Here is a 21711-nt window from a genome sequence, read left to right on the forward strand (position 1 = left end):
TATGAGGGATCTTCCAACTGTGTGCTCCCAGCAGGGAGTCCTTACCATTACACTGGTATTTCCAAAATGTGCTTTCGGTGGACAAGGCTTTTTGATGGAAGCACGAAGTCAGAAGATTACACCCATTCTACTTTGCATTTCGCATACACGTACACTTTCTTCATATATAAAAATGTTCCCCCATTTTTCCCTGCTGTATCCTTCCCTTCTATAGTTAGGTCACTTGCATCTATAAGGTCAGGGTGAGCCAACTGTACAGAGACTGCTTCATGGCCTCCCACAGGGAATGACAATTGAGTGACATAGAAAGGCCATTTCTCTCCCTCCTCCCAACCAGTTTTTCTTTACTTTTATGGACATATATGCTGACATTGGTGAAACTCACTCTCTAGAAGAATATCTAGAGTTTAGAAGAATGAGAGGTGATCTTATCGAAACATATAAAATTCTAACAGGACTAGACAGACTAGATGCAGGGAGGATGTTCCCGATGGACGGGGAGTCCAGAAGCAGGGGTCACAGTCTCAGGATACGGGGTATGCCATTTAGAACCGAGATGAGAAGAAATTTCTTCACTCAGAAGGTGGTGAACCTGTGGAATTCTCTACCACAGAAGGCAGTGGAGGCCAAGTCATTAAATATATTCAAGGAGGCGATAGATATATTTCTTAATACTAAAGGGATCAAGGGATATGGGGAAAAAGTGGGAACAGGGTACTGAGTTAGACGATCAGCCATGATCATTTTGAATGGCGGTGCAGGCTCGAAGGGCCGAATGGCTTACTCTTGCTCCTATTTTCTATGTTTCTATCAATTAAGATTAGATTTTGAACTTAGGTCTCTATGTCAGGTATCAATAGTTTGCCATTATCACACTGAACTGCGAAACCCAGTTACATAATCTTATGTTTTTTTAAACTTTTTATTGTGAATATTATGCTATTCAAGATGAAGGAAGTTAGTGCTGGGAGTTTCCAATTCAGTATCATTTCTAGGAGCTGGGTTCAAACCCAGACCAGATTGATGGGGGTGGGGGGTTGTGGTAATTTTGACTTTGAGCAATAGAGTAAAGTGTCCAATATCAAATCAGCGGCCTATTGACTGCAACTAAACGAAAATTGCTAGAGATGTATAATGGGCAGTTTAATCGATATTGTCCTATTTACACTATCGTCAAAGTCAAAATTACTCCTATGGAATGGACATCTTTCCAGCTGCTTCATAGGGCCATAAGGGCTCTACATGAGATGAGTTTGGGCAATCTTAAACCCCTAGTGGTAATTGGCTAATACTAAACCAGGCCATTTGATTACTAATTGAGACTAAATTGACAATCTCACTCAAGGTGTCCAGATCAGGTTACATCTGCCTAATACTTTGCCCCATCAAAGTGCCTCAGCTCCAACCTCAGAAGAGCACCCCCTGTGCACAATGTGACATTTTTCCATTTCCAGTGCTAACCAGACGAATCCCAGAATGAGATTGTCAATTCTGACTTGAGTTGAACCCATCTCCTAAGAATGAAAGGCCAGTGTGTAACTTGCTGCAGCGCTCAAGTCCTCCCTGCCCCTTTTAAAATAATAAAACAAATACTTCCATTGTTAAATTAAACATGTCAATGAAACTCCCGTTCTGTTTTACAATTGCTGGACCCAGTGGAGGTGAACTCTATTGCATTCTGTTCATAATCATATTACTTTTCTAAAACATTCAGCTTAAAACACATTATCAATCCATCACTGTTCATTACTAAGAATTTCCTGAAGTACTTTTAATTGGTTAATGCATCTACTGTCTTATGACTGATGTAAATCAACTCTATAGATTACATTCATGCAGAAACCGTGCTAAATAGATAAATCAAAATATGATCATCATTTATGAACAGTCAATAAAACTTTCCATCTGGTTTCTCACATGATAAAATAAGCAAATATTAATGGGAAAAATTGCTTAATGGACTCCTAGTGTCTCTGTATTATAGCTATAATTTACCAGATAAACAGGGAAATATATTTCCTCATATTACTAGCTTCTGACAATGTCTAAGTGTTTTGAACAGAATAACTACTGATATGACATTGCAAAGCTTTCATGAATTGAAAACTTTGAGAACTTTATATTTGTAATATTGATTTAGTGAGCATGGAATCATCATATTTTCATATTGGCTTATAAAACATGTGGGAAAGTTTATACAAAGCTGCTATTTTTAATGTTCTTACATTAACTTCTCCTTTAACAAGTATTTTTCCAATGTTTCCCCATATGTTCCAGCCTCCACCACCCAATCATCTCCTAAAATGATTTAAGTGTTTTATAGGCATTCATGCTCTTTAAAATATTTTTTACGAACATACGAACAGTGACGGACAGGAAAAGACCCTCTGGTCCATCCAGCCTGTCCCACACAATTGTGATACCTTGTGGATCACAATATATGCACTCCCCACCCCACCCGAAACCATGTGACCTCCTGGAGAGGCGGAAAACCAGATTAAAAACCCAGGCCAATTTGCGGCGGGCCGGCGGTGGGAGGGGATAATCTGGGAAATTTCTCTCCAACCCCCCCCCGCAGGCGATCGAAACTAGTGCAGGAGATCATACTGGCCATGATAATGCTTTCCATACCTAACATCTTCTCACCAGCACACGTCCTGCTTCAGATTATAAAATGGACAATCTGGATAACAATTGACTTCATTATAGTCGTTGCCAATGAAATATGATCACCCAGCAGGAGATATAGGCCTAGAAATTGGGTTTTGCGGTGTGCGTTTCCAGGTGCTATGTGGCCTCCTAAGTCCCCAAAATGGTGGGCAAGAAGCGCGCACACACTTTCGACCAGAGATGCACCGCCCGTCATATTGGGTAAAGATAAATAGGTGACGTCTTTTACCCATGCCTGAAGCAGGCATTAGTCCCTTTGCATATGCAAATAAGGGTCCTAATGCCTGCTTGAGGTCACCGCTGCAATATTGCTTTGCCATGAGGCAGCTAGCACCATCACTGGCTGCACTCAGGGAAACCAACCCTACAGATCGCCTGCAGAAAATAGGTAAGTTACGTATCTGAAAACCATGTTCCCGATCGCCGCCGTGCCCGGCCCCCCGGGCCCCGAGATCCTCGACCTCCCATCTCCTTCCCCCACCCCGAGATCCCCGACATCTAGGCCTTGGCCCTGACCTCCGATCTCTCTCTCCCCCCACCCCCCAGACCCACGATTCACCCCCCCCCCAAGGCTTGTGACACCCCCCCCCCATGACCCAGGACCCCCCCGCACCCCCCCCCCGAGATCTAAGACCCCCCCCACCCCCCCCCAAGGACATCACTTATCAGTGCGCTAGCAGTGGCCCGAACATCCTGCACTCACCTGCCTGGGCCTCCTCCCACAGCGCCGTCTGTATGGGAATGAGTTCAAAGGCCCAATATCCTGGGCTCCTCAGACTTCATCATTTGTGAGCAGGGTAAGTTATGGGCGCTCTCGAATTTCTAGGCAATAATATTGTGATGGGGGGGGTTGGCGATGATTTGTTCTGCCAGTTTTTCAACTCAAATATATGCTGCACTACTTGCCAGTGAGAGCAGGATGAAACATAAAGTTTTGTTAAACAAGGGAGACCAAGATTATGTCAGCTTGTGGAATGAGACAAAAAAAAACCTTAAATTCGTCCACCTTTCCTTATCTGCCCCTTAACTGTTCTGTACTTTTACTCAGGCTGCAAAACTTCCTTCAGTGAGTGAGCTGGCAATTGCTGATTTTTACTTCAATGATTTTTCCCTCGATATTGATGGCATGATTACAGCCTCATTAAGAATGTTCATGGAGCTGGGGATGGTACAGAAATTCAAAATAGATTATGAGGTAAGAAAGGAATGTGTGGGAGATGTTCACTCTGTACTGCAGTATGCATTTAACATTTTACAGACTTCCTTCTGGTACTGCAAACATTCATGAGCTAATAATGTCCTGCTTTTTGGCCTAAAATACACTTCCTTGTTTTTCACTTATTAAGAGCCTTTGTCACTCCCAATCTCCAGCGCTAATATCTCCCTACTTAAATTATCCGGAACACAAACCTGATAGGAAGACTCAACCCAAGAGTCAACCATGCAATCTAATACATTATCCACTCAGCCAACTCTCTAAGGCAACAGAGATAAGTGACAAAATAACATTTAGCTGCATAACTTGAGAACATTGAGTCAGCTAGAACTTTGCTGTCTCTCCGTGGAGAAAACTTTTTGCTCTGTTTGCAGAATCCCTCTGACAGGTCAAACAAAATTTGGATCATGTTGCCAATGGAATATTGACTTTTAGAAGAGTTATGTGTAGTCCACATTAGTACCAAATAGTGGTGCTGAATTATCCCATTGAATGATAAGATGTGAATGTGGAGCTGAAGCGTTTCCATCTGGAGAATTGCAAATCTTGGTTGGAGCATCAGTGGAAGGTGGCAATTAGAAGCCAGGCACGTCTCCACAAGATGAGAGGGAGAACTGGAATGAGTGCAAATCATCAAGAGCTGCTTTTGCCTACTTTCTAGTAGCTAATTCAAATGCACCAAGAGCAAATTCCTGACAGCAGGCAGCTTACCCATTCTCTTGACTAGAGAATTATATGCAGCATGAGACACAGCTAACATGGTGAGGAAAGAAAATTACTTTAAAAAAAGTTACTAAGCAACAAAGACAGTTTGATTTTGCTTGCCTCCTTTTTTGGCTATTTTTCTCTCAGAATGCTGTAACCCCCATGTCTCTTGTCCCCTTTCCATCCCGTTTGTGTGGGTTATTTCCTTTTCTCTTGTACTATGCACCATTCCTTGACTGAAAGGTTGGCGGGTGACTTGTTTTAAGCTGGTGATACAGCAGGTTAGTGCATTGTCCTTTTACCTATTGGGCCCAGGTTAGAATCCAGACTCATAGAATGAATGTTTTCTCTCTCGGCTGGAAGGATCCCATGTGAAATAAGATCCAGCATCTTTTTCTGAGACCTTACTGCATGTAAAGCCACAGCACGGAAAGGTACCTAATTAACATTAATTTGCAGTAAATTGGTTAGGAGTGATTTTCTGAGATTGCGGTTTAAATGTCTTGTTGAGATAGGCTAGAAGGAGCTTTCCTCTGTATCCAGTCCATCCCTGGGAGTGCTTGCTGCTCACACAGTACTAAAAGTAAAAATAAGTTTTCCATTTTTTAATTCTGATGTTCCTCCTCTGATAAGCACAAAAATATAAAAGTAATTTGGGCTCTGATACGACCTAGCAGCTTTTCTCCTGTATCCTCTCCCAAAGCTCTGATATGTAAGTTAAATTACTCTATATGGAACATATTGCACATTATATCACTTAGATATTCTGATTACATAATGAATAATTAAGTAACAAGCTGTAGTTGAGCCAGATAATAGTAACACCCCCAAATGCACTCTCTTTAATTCACCCCCAACACTCTCCCTGGAAATATATAGTAATCGGGTCTTGTCAGTTTTGCAGCAGTCATTTCCTGAGAGAAAAATCTAGGTTTCGGAATCTTCATTAAAAATAAAAAGCAGTCATTAGACTCCCCGATACACAATCTGAGCAGGTAAGCAGCCGAAATAATATAGATGCCTAAATCTTCACAAGCTCAAGGGAGAACTTGTCCTCCAAAATCTTAGATACTACCATTGGGTTGCTCTGGGTGATGTGGAAGATGGCAACCTTCAGAGATAGAGAAACTGGGAGGAGTGAATAGAGTCCTTCCAGGAAGTGGGGTGGGAAGAAGCGTAAGCCCAGGTAGCTGTGGGAGTCCGTGGGCTTGTAATAATTGGTTTTATTTTCAGATGTCCAGCATCTGCAGTATTTCGTTTTTCACCCGTGAAAATCTGCTCCTTTATGCCATTAACCATTACATGTTTTGTTGATTTTCTGTTTCGATTTGTAATTTAATATTTTAAGTATAAAATAATATTTTTTCTTGTAACCAATGGCTTAATAAAATAAAACGCTATATAAAAATAATGAAACATTTTTTTCTGTAAAGTGTACGCTGTAGGTTCTGTTGGTGGTGTGAAGCTTCACTGGGAGTAAGCGCAGATTACAAAGTTGAATGTGTAGATTAGCATATCCGATTTACATTTCATGATGAAGAAAAATATTGGGATATTCGAGACTGCAGTGGCGACCAAACAAGCATCATTACACATTCAAATTTTATTAAATGGGTTCCATGCTGGTTCCTGCAGCTTTCTCATTGCTTTCTTGTCAGCAGCACTATTGACCCTTTTGAAAAGGGTGCACCAGTATTGTGGTTGGCATGGCCTATAGGAGTAGGCTCCTTAAAAATGAATATCACTTTGTAATTGTTGGTTGGAAAGTTTGATTTTTTTTTTGCTTGTTATATTGCTTTATTTGCATCTTTGTTGGTGCATTCATTTTTGTTGCTGATTTTCTGCACTGCAAGATTTTTATTTACAACTCTGTTTCTTACAACCACCTTGCTTCCAGCTGCTATTTCGCTTGCAGCAACCAAAGTGGGCAGGATGGTAATGCCTTTGGGAGTTCCAATGGTGTTCCTAGATTTGGAGGGGGAAGAGCAGTTCTTGAGGGAACAAGAAAGGTAGGTGTGATATATCTCCCATTCCCAGGAGCATCACTTATTGGCCCAAACAATCCTTCCTGCGCATGTCAGAGGCGGTCAACTTCTGTGACTCTGCTTCACAAAGGAGGCTGCCACATAGCTATGCCATTTTTTTGGAGGCAAACCTGAACCACAGAACTGGCTCTTCTTCTGGATGTGGAGGTCGCCTCCAATGGTAATATGTGCCAAATTAGTTAGCTGACCACAGCTGCATCACGGCAGTGACAGAGATTTTGGGGGTGAATTTCCGCTGGGGTTCTTCCGCTTGTCTGTTGTAACTTCATCTGAAGAGCTGTGGAAACTGGGGAAGATGGTGTAAAAGTCTTCATGCAGGTTTACCAGCATTCCGCAGCTCTTCTGCCGGAGTTACAACAGATGAGTGGGAGAACCCCCACAGACATTCAGCCACTGGTTTGGATTTTCCCTGTGGAAAAGAGACATCAGTTCATTGGGGCACCAAACTTTTCCCAGGAGGCAGGGTTCCCAAGAGTGCAAAGCATCATAGATGACACCCATGTACTGTACTTGCAGTTGAGCATAGCAACAACTCCCTGACAGGCTACCCTTTGGGGAGGGTGCCCTTACTAGGCAAACGGAGCAACCCTCCTCACACCTTCCTGTTCCAGCAGCACGTCCACTTTTCCAGCCGTCAAACAGGAGGTCAGGTGTCAGCCGTGGCTCAGTGGTACCAGTCTCACCTCTAAGTCAGAAGGTCATGGGTTCAAGTCCCACTCCAGAGCACAAAATCTAGGCTGACACACCAGTGTGGTACTGAGGGAGTTCTGCACTGTCGGAGGTACCGGCTTTCTGATGAATGTTAAACCCAGGCCCTGTCTGCCGTCTCAGGTGGATGTAAAAGATCCCATGGCAGTTCACCCGGTGTCCTGGCCAACATTTATCCCTCAACCAAGATCAAAGATAGATGACCTTGTCATTACTTCATTGCTGTTTGTGGGACCTTGCTGTGTGCAAATTGGCTGCCACTATGTTTACTACATTACAACAGTGACTACACTTCAAAAGGTACTTCATTGGCTGTAAGTGCTTTAGGATGTCCTGAAGTTGTGAAAGATGCTATATAAATGTAAGTCTTTTTTCCTCAGGTGCTGCACTGTTCTGTCACGTGATCACAGGGTCTGTTTCACACCTCCACTTTGGGTTTCCTTTCATTTAATTTCTGCCTGGCACCTCTTTCCTTCCACCAGCTCCCAATCTTTGCAAATGCTGACAAATATTTCAAAAGCATTTTGAGACCTTTATAAAGAACAAAACAATATTTGTTCAAATATGCAGCCAATGACAATTAAGTGGACACATCCTTTTAAATTTGAGCTACTATTAAGATTTCTCACCTGCCCTTTTAAGCTAGCTGCTGGCACAAGGCCACAGCTGTGCTGGGAGTTTATGCTAATTATTGAAATTAATTATTCAAATAATCTGACACTGCAAAATTGCACACAGTGATCTCACTGTACTGCAGACTAGCTTTGACCTGGCAGCTTCCCAGATTTTGCTAGGAATGCTAAATCAGACCTTATTTATAAAATCAGTAGGTAAATACATGGCATCCTATTTATTAAGCTTTTGCTGCTTTGTAATTTAGCTGCAAATTGTCATTTTGCAAAATATTTGGGATGAGTGCTATTTATGAGCAATTTTTTAAATGGAAATGTTCCCTAACTATTTAATTCTAGCAGAATTCCACTTTAAGCATTTTTTGCAAAAGTAGCATTAATTATCTACTCACAAAGCAGTATAGATCTGGAGTGTCAAACTGCATTTCATGAGACTGCATTTCCTGTTAAATACCCATAAATATTGCATTGATTTGCCACTGAGTTCCATTCTGACAAAATTGCTCTTAACTCAGTGGGCAGATGATGGGAAGGTAGAAGATGCTATCAGCTCTTCCTTTCTTCATCTCCCAGGGTGATATTTCTTTTCGGCTTGTACCAGACAGAATCCCAGGTCACCGAGAGGTACAGGCTGAATAAACAGACAATCCGAAACATCAGTAATGAGTTCAAGAGGGACTCTTAAGTCCAGTGCTGTCAGAGTCATTCTCTTCCTATATATGTAAACATAACTCCATCAGTGACTTATGTTGTTTCTGGTTCATTTCAGATACCTGTGAGGGACATAAATGATACTATCCAGCTGTCTCTGTTCCTTCACAAATCTCATGTTACTGCTGCTCTTGGTTCGTGAACATTAGTTCTAATATCTGGTTTTCTAGGGTAGTGGATCAACAACAGCAGGTCAAATATAACTTTTACCAAATAACTAACTTTCCAAATGCCCTGAGGACAACTAAGTGAGCACATGTCAAACATCCTCATCATAATGACAGCGTTGATATGGCTCCCAATTCCAAATTTGACAGTGACGCCAGATACAAATCCAATCCCACTAAACACATTAGACACATGACCTCTTATCCTGTATGACCCTTTTGGCTGAAATCTTTCTGGTCTGTAGGCCCAATGTGCTGCCTTTTTCTTCATAGACTACTTCAGGTCACTTGACCTTTAGTTGATGTCTCTGATGAATCTCTTTACTTAAGAAATGATGTTAACTTTTTGTTACATCTCCAAATAACTGTTACGCCTGTCTTCCTCTGACATCGTTAATATGGCAGTGCCAAGCAGCTGATTCTAGCGTCTGGCAACCTTAGAATTGACATATAAATCACACAGATCCATTGTTTACAAACTATTATCATGATTCTTTTCTACATGACTGAAGATGTATCAGCCTTGGCTCACCTCTGAGCCAAAAGGTCATGAGTTCAAGTCCCACTCCGACACTTCAGCACATAATTGTTGTTAATCTCATGGGCAGACTGAACAAGTGCGGTGTCATTAGCCCCAGATTTGATGTTCAAGTAAAGGAACTAGAAAGGTGGCAAAATGGTCCACTGCCTTCCTGTCAGTTTGGGTATCTCGTTCTATCGACTTAAGCTGCCATCATGGACCATGAAGAGGCCAAGCGAACACATACAGGAGGAGAAATCCTAGGATTCTTTTTCTAAAATGGGAAACCAGCCTACCATAAAACATTCAAACCATTTGTTCCATCAAAAAAAATGTAAGCTGATACTACAGTGCGGTACTGAGGAAGTGCTACATTAATGGAGGAGCTCTTCTTTCAGGTGTGGGAGTGGAAATTGGTTTTGGCCCCTTGTCGGGCACATAACCAATGGTGTGCACATAGCCAACGGAGGTCCCCAACTGGGAGGCCTGCGGCTCAGCTAAAATTGAGCCTCAGGCCTCATTTGCTTAATTTGGGTGAGCTGCCAGCGTCTGTCGTGCCTCCACATGCAGCTTGCCCATTTTAATTGCATGAATGTCCAAAGGTAAGTCCCGGAATAGGGGAGGTGGGGGGGGGAGGGGGGAGTGGCAACGGGGCGCAGCATAATTGCAAACACTGTGGAGTTGGGGTAAGCACTCCTCCTTCTGGCTCCACAACAATGTTTTTGGGAAAAACATTATTTTAAAACTATCTTTTTGTTGGTGGCTGCTGCTTTGGCTGCAACGGCCACTGAGGACCATGAATGGGGCAGATCCAACACCTGCCCTGCTCTCCGCAGACCAATTTCTGTAATGGGCCCTAGGGTTTTATAAGAGGTGGCTGCAGAGACAGTGGATGCATTGGTTTTGATCTTTCAGAATTCCCTAGATTCTAGAACAGTCCCCGTGGATTGGAAAGTAGCAAATGTAACTCCGCTATTCAAGAAAGCAGGGAGAGAGAAAACAGGGAACTGTAGGCCAGTTAGCCTGACATCAGTAGTAGGGAAAATGCTAGAATCCATTATGAAGGAAGAGATAACAGAGCATTTAGAAAATAATAATATGATTAGGCAATCAACATGGCTTTAGGAAAGGGAAATTGTGTTTGATAAATTTATTAGAGGTTTTTTGAGAATGTAACTAGCAGGGTAGATAAGGGGGAACCAGTGGATGTAATATATTTGGATTTTCAAAAGGCATTCGATAAGGTGCCATGGAAGAGGTTGTTACACTAGAGAAGGGCTCTTGGGATTGGGGGTAATATATTAGCATGGATTGAGGATTGGTTAACGGACAGAAAACAGAGAGTAGGGATAAACGGGTTATTCTCAGGTTGGCAAGCTGTAATTAGTGGGGTGCCGCAGGGATCGGTGCTTGGGCCTCAGCTATTTACAATCTATATTAATGACTTAGATGAAGGGACCGAGTGTAATGTATCCAAGTTTGCTGACGATACAAAGCTAGGTGGGAAAGTAAGCTGTGAGGAAGACGCAAAGTGTCTGCAAAGGGATATAGACAGGTTAAGTGAGTGGGCAAGAAGGTGGCAGATGGAGTATAATGTGGGGAAATGTAAGGTTATTCACTTTGGTAGAAAAAATAGAAAAACAGAATATTTTTTAAATGGTGAGGAATAATTAAATGTTGGTGGACAGAGGGATTTGGGTGTCCTTTTACACAAAATACAGAAAGTTAATATGCAGATACTACAAGCAATTAGAAAGGCAAATGGTACATTAGGCTTTGTTGCAAGGGGGTTGGAGTACCAGAGTAAGGAAGTCTTGCTGCAATTGTACAGGGCTTTGTTGAGACTACACCTGGAGTACTGTGTACAATTTTGGTCTCCTTACCGAAGGAAAGATATACTTGCCTTAGAGGTGGTGCATCGAAGGTTCACTAGATTGAATCCTGGGATGAGAGGGTTGTCCTGTGAGGACAGATTGAGTAGAATGGGCCTATATTCTCTGGAGTGTAGAAGAAAGAGGTGATCTCAATAAAACATATAAGATTCTGAGAGAGCTTGGCAGGGTAGATGCTGAGAGGTTGTTTCCCCTGACTGGAGAGTCTAGAATTAGGGGGCATGGTCTCAGGATAAGAGTCGGCCATTTAGGACTGAATTAAGGAGAAATTTGTTCACTCAGAGGGTTGTGAATCTTTGGAATTCTCTACCCCACAGGCTGTGAATGTTCAGTCATTGAGTATATTCAAGACTGAGATTGATAGATTTTTGGACTCTAAGGGAATCAAGGGATATGGGGATCGGGTGGGAAAGTGGAGTTGAGGTTGAAGATCTGCCATGATCTTATTGAATGGACCAGGCTCGAGGGGCCATATGGCCTACTCCTGCTCCTATTTCTTATGTTCTTATGTTAAAATAGGCGTTAGGTCCTCATTTACATTTGTAAAGGACCTAATGCCTGTTTAGGCAGCCGCCAGGGATGCCTGAAAAATGGCCTGACCCATTGTCTTTCAAGCGTCCTTGTGGGGCAGGACGTTGACCCCCATAATTGGGCCTCGTTGCACCCATTTTACACCTGTGAAAAGGGTGCAATGCAGTGCAATTTTTACCCTGCGATGTTAAACTCCACATCATGTTAAACTGAGGCACTGTCTGCCCTCATAGGTGGATGTAAAAGATCCTATACTACTATTTGAAGGAGTGGTGGGGATTCTTCTGTTTCTCTGACCAACAGTCATCCCTCAACCAAACCCACTGAAACAGATTATCTGGTCATTTATCTAATTGCTGTTTGTGGGACCCTGCTGTTCACCAATTGGCTGCTGCATTTCCCTACACCACAACAGTGACTACAATTCAAAAGAACTTCATTGACCATGAACAACATTCTGGTGTTGTGAAACTCACTGTATAAATTCAACATTCTAACCCCCCCGCCCCGGATGGGCAGGAAAGAGTCGAGCGAGGGGTTAAAATGGCGGAGACGCTGATCCTGCCCCCAACCCGCTGCATTCCCGGCCGCCATGATATTAATGGCGGTGAATATCGGGGCCAACGAGTCTCCTGCTATGGAGAGGCGGAAGGTTCATGAATTTATGTAAATCAGGGTTCTATAAAGCAATTAGGACCCTGATGTTTTTTTTCATTCGCTCATGGGATGTGGGTGTCACTGGCGAGGCCAGCATTTATTGCCCATCCCTAATTGCCCTTGAGAACGTGATGATAAGCCACCTTCTTGAACCGCTGCAGTCCGTGTAGTGAAGGTTCTCCCACAGTGCTGTTAGATAGGGAGTTCCAGGATTTTGTGACGATGAAGGAACGGCGATATATTTCCAAGTCGGGATGGTGTGTGACTTGGAGGGGAACGTGCAGGTGGTGTTGTTCCCATGTGCCTGCTGCCCTTGTCCTTCTAAGTGGTAGAGGTCGTGGGTTTGGGAGGTGCTGTTGAAGAAGCCTTGGCGAGTTGCTGCAGGGCATCCTGTGGATGGTACACACTGCAGCCACGTTGCGCCAGTGGTGAAGGGAGTGAACCTTTAGGGTGGTGGATGGGGTGCCAATCAAGCGGGCTGCTTTGTCCTGGATGGTGTCGAGCTTCTTGAGTGTTGTTGGAGCTGCACTCATCCAGGCAAGTGGAGAGTATTCCATCACACTCCTGACTTGTGCCTAGTAGATGGTGGAAAGGCTTTGGGGAGTCAGGAGGTGAGTCACTCGCCGCAGAATACCCAGCCTCTGACCTGCTCTTGTAGCCACAGTATTTATATGGCTGGTCCAGTTAAGTTTCTGGTCAATGGTGACCCCCAGGACGTTGATGGTGGGGGATTCGGCAATGGTAATGCCGTTGAATGTCAAGGGGAGGTGGTTAGATTCTCTCTTGTTGGAGATGGTCATTGCCTGGCACTTGTCTGGCAATGTTATTGTAACTGGTGCAACACAGGAAGCATCGCTAGGGGAACCCTGGTGGGATTGGATCGGCACTGTTTAGTGTGCTGGATTTAAAGGGGCCACGATGAGAATACAGCTGCAACAGTTGCCTGTCACTGCATTGTGACTTTGTAGTAGTGTTGTGTTTTATTTGGAATTTAACGACTTCTTCTGAAAAAGTCGGAAGAGGTTAGTAGGCTCACCTACACGTGAGGAGGTTGAACCCCAAAACAATATGCACAATGTCCTGGCTACCATACTGGACAAGTGGCTGGGCAAGATGCGGGTGGGCGGGGCACCGGCAGATGCGTCACTTGAGCGGGAAGCCCGGAAACCTTATGTAAATGAGTCCCGGCTGTTCCAATTGGCCAGACCTCTGAGTCTCCCGCAGTTGCGGACTTGTCGCCCGCTTCTGTCATCGCATACTCCTTTCCTGTCCCCCACTTAAAATCGGGGCCAGGTTCTTCCCTTCGTTTCTTCTCCTTATGTAATGATTATCTTTCCACAAATATGGGGTAAAATTGTGTCGTGCGATATTAGCATATGAAAGCATTAACATGTCCGCATGAAACTCTCTGCCTACTAATTTAGCAAAGGTTAATATTTTAACCTGATTATTTTATTTCATGAATATTCCAAAAACTAATCTTCATTTCCATAATATTGCAAACTATTGACTGTCTTATGAACAGTACTTATAGTCAGAAATGGAATTCCTACTTTTTGATCACAAAAGAAATACAAGGGAATCATGAAATATAGATTCTTACTGCACCTGTAAACAAAACTCACGATTTCCCTCCAGGCTACGTACTGTACTCTAAATCAATTCTTAAAAAGAAGAGCAAATTTGTCATGATTATATATTAATTGTCATCAGAGTTAACTAATGCTCATAAATTTCTGTGATGTTGCAGGTTCTGTGCCGTTGGCTGCTCACCGTGAGAAAAAATTACCGTACCGTTCCATACCACAACTGGCGTCATGCATTTAATGTCGCTCAATGCATGTTTGTAATGATTACAGTAAGTCAGTAGATCTGTTTGACAGATCCTGTTAAACAGACATTAAGACTATGTGTGTAAATCACAGCATAAAGTAGATGGCACCAGTTAATGAAGATATGATTAAGAGGGAAATTCCTTTATTTTCTCAGGCTCCAATTGATTCCAATGTGTTTAAATAAGTACTGATGGGTTTTGTTTAATAGGGACAATTTGATAAATGGGTCGATTTCATTTCCACAAGGGTGTCTTAATTAACTGGCTGAATTATAATTGCTAACTGTTTTAGTATTTATGAGTTTTTAATCCCATGACCGAGGTTATTTCAGTGACAACATCCAGTTGAATAAGACAGCTAATATCTTGGTGTGTTAGATAGATAACTGATGCTATGGGGACAAAGCAGTTTAGCCATTTAGACAAAGCAAACTCTACATAATTGGATAATATCAAAGTACAATTGACAATTTGGGGAAAATTTCTAAAAACTATCTTCAGTGTCCATTTTGTAACAGATATCTTCTGATTTGTTTGTGTTTTTCTCACTTACTATTAATATTATTAATTTTCTGTTCTTGTAATCGATCCATCTCTTTTCTCTATCCATCTCCATCCATCTCTTTTGTCTATTCTGTTTAGTCTCTGATGTTGTATTATCCTTTATTGTGACTGGTGAGGGTTAATCTAGGACTACTGATCCATGTGGCAGATTGTTTGAATTCAAATCCAATTCCTCCCTCCCAATTTTCTGGTTACCTACTTTTACAAAATTCTGGTTACCTACTTTTACAATATATGCTTATGTGTAATATTCTGCAATAATCTTGGATAAAACATAGTTGCCATCATATCAAATGGCATCATAAGCTCATTTAACCTTATGTCTATATCATTATGCTGCTCTCACCTTCTTGATGCTAAATGTATCCTATCAAAGTGGTAAACTCTTAAATAAATGTAACAATATGATCAATTTGAATAAATAGTACTTGCAATCAATAAAATATCAAATAAAAGAGAGTTAAACAGTAAGGTTTCAGAGGATATCAGGAACTGGGTGAGCTTTGTTCATGTAGTGTGTGACATCATCTCAGATAGTTAGTTTCCTATCAAACACTGAGAAAGATCCTGGGATTGATGGTGGGCTGTCTTGCCGGGACCTTGGTCACAGCAGAACAAATGATGGTCTCCACACAAAGTAAACCCCTCAGTGAAATTACAGTATTGTAACACATTGCCTAATATCTATTGTTGTATATGTATTGTACACAGTGGATTCTTGCTCCATAAAGGGACCTACTTTAACTTCAAATCTTAGGATATGGATCTATTAAAACACACTACAACTGGAAAAGAGCCAACACGGACATGATGGGTGAATTTCCTCTCTCTGTACTATAAACTTCTATGCTTCTAACTGCATGAACATCTCGTTGTACCGTTATTTTATGAAATTGTGTTTAAGAATGTTAATTCTTTTTTTCAATGAGATCAGTTTAAGAGCTATCTAGGACTATACTGGCCTAGAATAACCTTTGGCTTTATTAGCGATGGAATGCTTAATAGCTTCATATGACATTCAAAAGGAGATTTCCCACTTTGCTGTGCTTGGGAAACGTTATGCTGCCAGGCACAGTGAAGAGCAAAATGGAGGTGGACCCCTCCCCACCCCCCTCAGGATTTCCCGGGGAACCCTGATTGGGCATAACTGGACTTTCTGCTGCAACTGCCCATGGGACACCAGAAACTGTAAGTGAGGCGTGCACCTCCTTGGAATGGCGGGTCTTAGGGGGATCCAGGATCTCGGGGCCTTCTAGCTGCTGCCTTCCAGTGCGATTGATTGATGCAGCCTCTCGGACCTGCTGCTACATTTCTGTTTCTGTACCCCCCCCCCCCCACTTCTCAGTACAAGGCCAGGAAATTTGGCCACTCTGCTCCCTTCACAGGCATTATCTGACACAGGCAGGGGGTAGGAGAGGGAAAATATTAAGTAAGAAATTCCTGGATATTGATCCAGCAATGATGAAGGAACAGCAATAAACGTCAAAGTCAGAATACTGTGTGACTTGGAGGGGGAACGTGAGAAGACGGCATTCCCATGATATTGCTGCTCTTGTTCTTCTCAGTGGTAAAGGCCGTGGGGGTGGGATGTGCTGTTGATGTAAGCTTGGCAAGTTGGCAGCCACTGTGTGCCATTGATGGAGGTCGTGGATATTCAGTTCAGTACCAGGGCCCCGATCAAGTGAATTGCTCTGTCCTGGATGGTATCAAGCTTCTTGAGTGCTTTTATGGCTGTACCCAACCAGGCAAGTGGTGAATATTGCATCTTGACTTGAGATCTATAGATGTGGAGAGGCTTAGGGGTCAACAGATGAGTCACTCGTTGCAAAGTACTCTGTCTCTGCCATGCTTCAAGGTGGTCCCCAAGGTGTTGATGGTGAGGAACTTAGTGATAGTTGTGTTGTTGAAGGTCGGGCGGAGGTTGGGGCTTTTTGTGTTGGAGATGGCGATTTTCTGGCACTGGTGTGATTCAAATTAAGGTAATATTCGACCAAGTATGGCATTAAGGAGCCTTAGCAGACCTGAGATTGAGTCATACCTGAAACAATGGAAAAGGCTTGTGATTGTCAGAGGACGGTCATTATAGCCCCAGGCCAATGCTACAAGAATTACTCAACCCAACCATCTTCAGCTGCTATGTCAATGACTTTCTGTCCATCAGAACATCAGGAATAGGGCTGTTTGCTGACTATTCCATTGTTCAGCTCCATTCGCAATTCCTCCAATAATGAAGCAGCCCCTGCCAGCCTATAGAAAGGCCTGCATAAGTGGCAAGTAACTTTTGTGGCCTCTAGTAGGGGCCAGTGTTGGAGGGCATTGGTGGGCTGACGCAACTGCTGAAATCATTCATGGATTTCCAGGCCAATATAGTTATGGGGAAAATTGTTGGAGGAGTGAAAGAGGAAGAGAGAAAGAGCTTTTTTGCAGACTTAAACTGGTCAGTGTCCTTAGCTAGAGGGGCACATTCGGTCTAAGAGTAATTTGGTGGGGTTAAACCCCCAAAAGTTTGAGCAGTACTGAACTTGATAGTTATTGGTGATATTTATTGTCAAGGATCGACATGTTACTATGCCATTTTCTACAAGGATACCTGCAGGTAACATGTAGCATAAGGTCGCCACATCCAGTGACGTTATTCAATATCACAGTGACATGTAAATAATTGTGCAAATAAACTTGCACCCAAAAATCGAGCACTATTGGCATCCTGTTGAGATTTACATAGGTTCTTAGCCATTTAATACTGACTTACACCAATCGAAGAAAATCGGCCCATTATATTTCTGCTGATGAGCAATCTCCTGACCATATTATAATGGTATAACATTTCAGTCATTATAAAATTGCCTGTCTTCCTACTCACCATGAACACGCCACAGGAGACACGCTAGTGATCAAAAAAAATGTATTCTTTAACAAATTTTCTTCCCTCAGACTGCTGGTTTCCGGGAGATTCTGTCTGATATCGAAATCTTAGGTTTGATGGTGGGTTGCCTGTGCCACGACCTTGATCACAGAGGAACAAACAATGCTTTCCAGGCAAAGTGAGTGAAAGATGTTACCTATACTTCAATGACACAGTAAAGAAAGAAAATCACCACTTTAAATCTATGTCTTTCCATCTGGAGTACTGTAAAACAATTTTTTTCTAATATCAAATATATATTCTAGACCTTTCCGCTGCAATTTGCGCTTCACCAGAGCAGGATAATGAGAGGTAATTGTAAAAGTAAATTTAGTGGTTAATAAAATTTCATGGAAGATGAGGCAGTTGCAATTAGTATAAATGATTTCTTCTCAAAAAAACCCTTTAAAATATGAAAAATCCATCACGTACACAAACTTCCTGTCAATGTTTTCCATTATCTGTTATATATTAAAATTGGTCATTGGTCTCAAGTTGCAAATGGCATTATACCTGTGGATGTTACTGCAAACATAATGTTACGTGAGCAATTGATTAGATAAAAGTCTTCTCTCCCAGTGAACAAGAATTTGAACCCCAATTCACCTGAAGACTATACAAGTCTTCACTCCCTGTGACTCTCTGTGTGCAACGGCACATGAAATTAACTAATAATATCCAGTTTTGCAACATTTGAAAATTGTAATCATGGGTCTATAGTCTCAAATCAATATCTTGATAAATTAAATTCATATGCAAATAATATTGATTAAATCTATCTGTCACGCATGTAGAATATGATAAATTTATATTTTAATTAAAATTCTGATGGTGGCAGGGTTAAAAATGGAGTTCTGTTTTTCCAGAGTAATATTGGCTCATTTGATCTCAAAGATCAAAGTATTTGGTTTCACTGCCTGGTAAATCAATGGATAGAGAAGCCTTGATGGCATTTAGGATTTGCTAAGACAGAAATGTGTGTTCTCCTGTAATTGGTGCTATTTGTGTCCGGGTTTTATACATGAACGTGAAGTGTTCCTACCTGCTGGGGCATTCATCATTGTTCTATGTCAAACATTAATCCATTGTTCATTGTACATTTCTAAATAAATTACTTATGTTCACCTGTAAAGCATCACTTCAAAGGACTTTAGTAAATAAAAAAGCAGGGTTCTGGAACTTCTAGTGTTTTTTGGTAGAAGGTCAGACTGTGATCTCCTTCTTTCTTTCCCTGCTTGAGCAATAGAGGATGTTAAAGAAAATATAACGTTAATAGTGTGGGAAGACAAAACCAGTGACAGAATTGGGCCTGTCGCGCTTTTACAAACTCAATAGGATGCTGGTATTTTGTATGGAGACATTTTATTTGACTCTGCTTAAATTGGCCCAGAATTCCCTGGAACGCCATAGCTTAGACCATTGTGCCCCCTGATCCTCCAGTGACAAATTTACACCAAAATTTTCTGCAGAACAGATTAGAACACGCCGCAGCGAGTCAGAAGCTGCACCGTCAATGTCTGATTCAGAACCGGCCAGGTGCTGAGGCCGGACACAAAATAGAATAACGGGTTATTTAACGTTTCCATAAAAATAAAAGAGCTAAATAATTCATGCAGGTTTCCCATTTTCTTATATTAAAAATAGAATTCGATTTTTAAAAATTGTGCAATTAATTTCTCTTTGCTCATAAACCGGGATGATGTGAAAGGACACCAGTCTGCTAAAACAAGGGCCGCTCATTGTTATTGAAAATCTCAGTGTCTGATTCATTTCACTTCTGACAGTCTGTCTTGTCAGTAAGTGGCTGGTTGCTTGATTTTAAACAAAGTTACGACATTAAAGTAAGGCTGGTTTGAAAGAGAAAGACCAAAGTTGTTACTCCCTCATACACAGAACCCACACAACCATATAATACTGGTTTATTTCACTCCCGTTCTACCCCAAACAGGGCTGTCATATCGACCTCACTCGGGGTTAGAATGTGCCAGACATTTTATTGGCTGAGTGCTGGGTCTTAGAAACATAAAAACATAGAAATATAGAAAATAGGAGCAAGAGTAGGCCATTTGGCCCTTCGGGCCTGCAACACCATTCAAAATGATCATGGCTGATCGTCTAACTCAGTACCCTGTTCCCGCATTTTCCCTATATCCCTTGATCCCTTTAGCAATAGAAACGTAGAAAAAATATTTCATAATTTAAATTCCCCAGCTGCCGTGACCAGATTTGAACTCATAACTTTGGATTACTAGTCTAGTAACATAACCACTATGCTACTGTCTTCAATTATTTATAAGCTGAATTTCAAACAAAGATCAACAATCACAGAAGCATTTTCAAACAAAGTTTGACACTGAGCCACATAAGCAGATATTAGGACAGGTGACCAAAAGCTTGATCAAAGAGGTAGGCTTTAAGGAAAGTCTTAAAGGAGGAGAGAGAGGTAGAGAGGCAGGGAGGTTTAGGGAGAGAATTCCAGAGCTTAGGAGCGATTAAAATTGGGGATGCGCAAGAGGCCAGATCTGGAGTAGCGCAGAGATCACTGAGGATTGTAGAACTGGAGGAGGTTACAGAGATAGGGAGTGGTGAGGCCATGGAGGGATTTGAAAACAAGGATAAGAATATTAAAATCGAGGCGTTCCCGGACCGGGAGCCAATGTAGGTCAGCAAATACAGGGGCGATGGATGAACGGGAATTGGTGCGAGTTAGGATGCGGGCAGCAGAGTTTTGGATGAGCTTAAGTTTATGGAGGGTGGAAGATGGGAGGCCACACAGGAGGGCATTGAAATAGTCGAGTCTAGAGGTAACAAAGGCATGGATGAGTGTTTCAGCAGCAGATGAGCTGAGGCACGGGGCGGAGACAGGCAATGTTATGGAAGCGGAAGAAGGCGGAGTGGATATGTGGTCGGAAGCTCATCTCAGGGTCAAATAGGACGCCAAGGTTGTGAACAGTCTGGTTCAGCCTCAGACAGTGGCCAGGGAGAGGGATGGAGTCGGTGACTAGGGAACAGAGTTAGTGGTGAGGAGCGGGGACAATGGTTTCGTTCTTCCCAATATTTAGTTGGAGGAAATTTTTGCTCGTGTCGGACAAGCAGTGTGACAAATCAGAGACAGTGGAGGGGTTGAGAGAGGTGGTGGTGAGGTAGAGTTGGGTGTTATCAGCATACACGTGGAATCTGATTTTGCATTTTCGGATAATGTTGCTGAGGGGCAGCATTTGGATGAGAAATAGGAGGGGGCCAAGGACAGATCCTTGGGGGATTCCAGACGTAACAGTGCAGGAGCGGGAAGAGAAGCTATTGCAGGTGATTCTCTGGCTACGACTGGATAGATAAGAATGGAACCAGGAGAGGGCAGTCCCACCCAGCTGGACGACGGAGGAGAGGCATTGGAGAAGGATGGTGTGGTCAACCATGTCAAAGGCTGCAGACAGGTCGAGAAGATTGAGGAGGGATAGTTTAGCACGGTGTCAGTCACATACGATGTCATTTGTGACTTTGATGTGGGCCATTTCAGTACTGTGGCAGGGGCAGAAACCTGATTGGAGGGATTCAAAGATGGGCACGGATATGGGAAGCAACAACACGTTCAAGGACTTTGGAGAGGAAAGTGAGGTTGGAGATGGGGCAGTAGTTTGCAAGGACAGAGGGGTCAAGGGTGTGTTTTTTAAGGAGTGGGGTGATGACAGCAGATTTGAAGGGGAGGGACATAGTACCTGAGGAGAGGGAACCGTTAACAATATCAGCTAACGTGGGGACCGAGAAGGGAAGTTGGGTGGTCAGCAGTTTGATGGGAATAGGGTCGAGGGAGCAGGAGGTGGGTCCCATGGTCAAGATGAGCTCGGAGAGGGCATGAGGGGAGATAGGAGAGAAACTAGAGAAAGATACGAGTTCAGGGCTAGGGCAAGGGGGAACCTTAGGGGAAGTTTGGCTTGGTGGGCTAGGGGAAGGAAA

At 42.6% G+C, this 21711-nt stretch overlaps 1 protein-coding gene across 1 annotated transcript in view; it reads left to right on the top strand.

Moving 5' to 3' along the window:
- Nucleotides 1-21711, top strand: part of pde11al (phosphodiesterase 11a, like) — a 211168-nt gene that overhangs the window by 139239 nt on the left and 50218 nt on the right. The window contains exons 11-13 of the mRNA XM_067997983.1: nt 3719-3865; nt 14205-14312; nt 17787-17896. Coding sequence (XP_067854084.1) covers nt 3719-3865; nt 14205-14312; nt 17787-17896 — 365 coding nt within the window. The remainder of the gene's footprint in view (nt 1-3718; nt 3866-14204; nt 14313-17786; nt 17897-21711) is intronic.

Source organism: Heptranchias perlo, chromosome 2, assembly GCF_035084215.1.
Source record: "Heptranchias perlo isolate sHepPer1 chromosome 2, sHepPer1.hap1, whole genome shotgun sequence".
NCBI classification, from domain to species: domain Eukaryota; kingdom Metazoa; phylum Chordata; class Chondrichthyes; order Hexanchiformes; family Hexanchidae; genus Heptranchias; species Heptranchias perlo.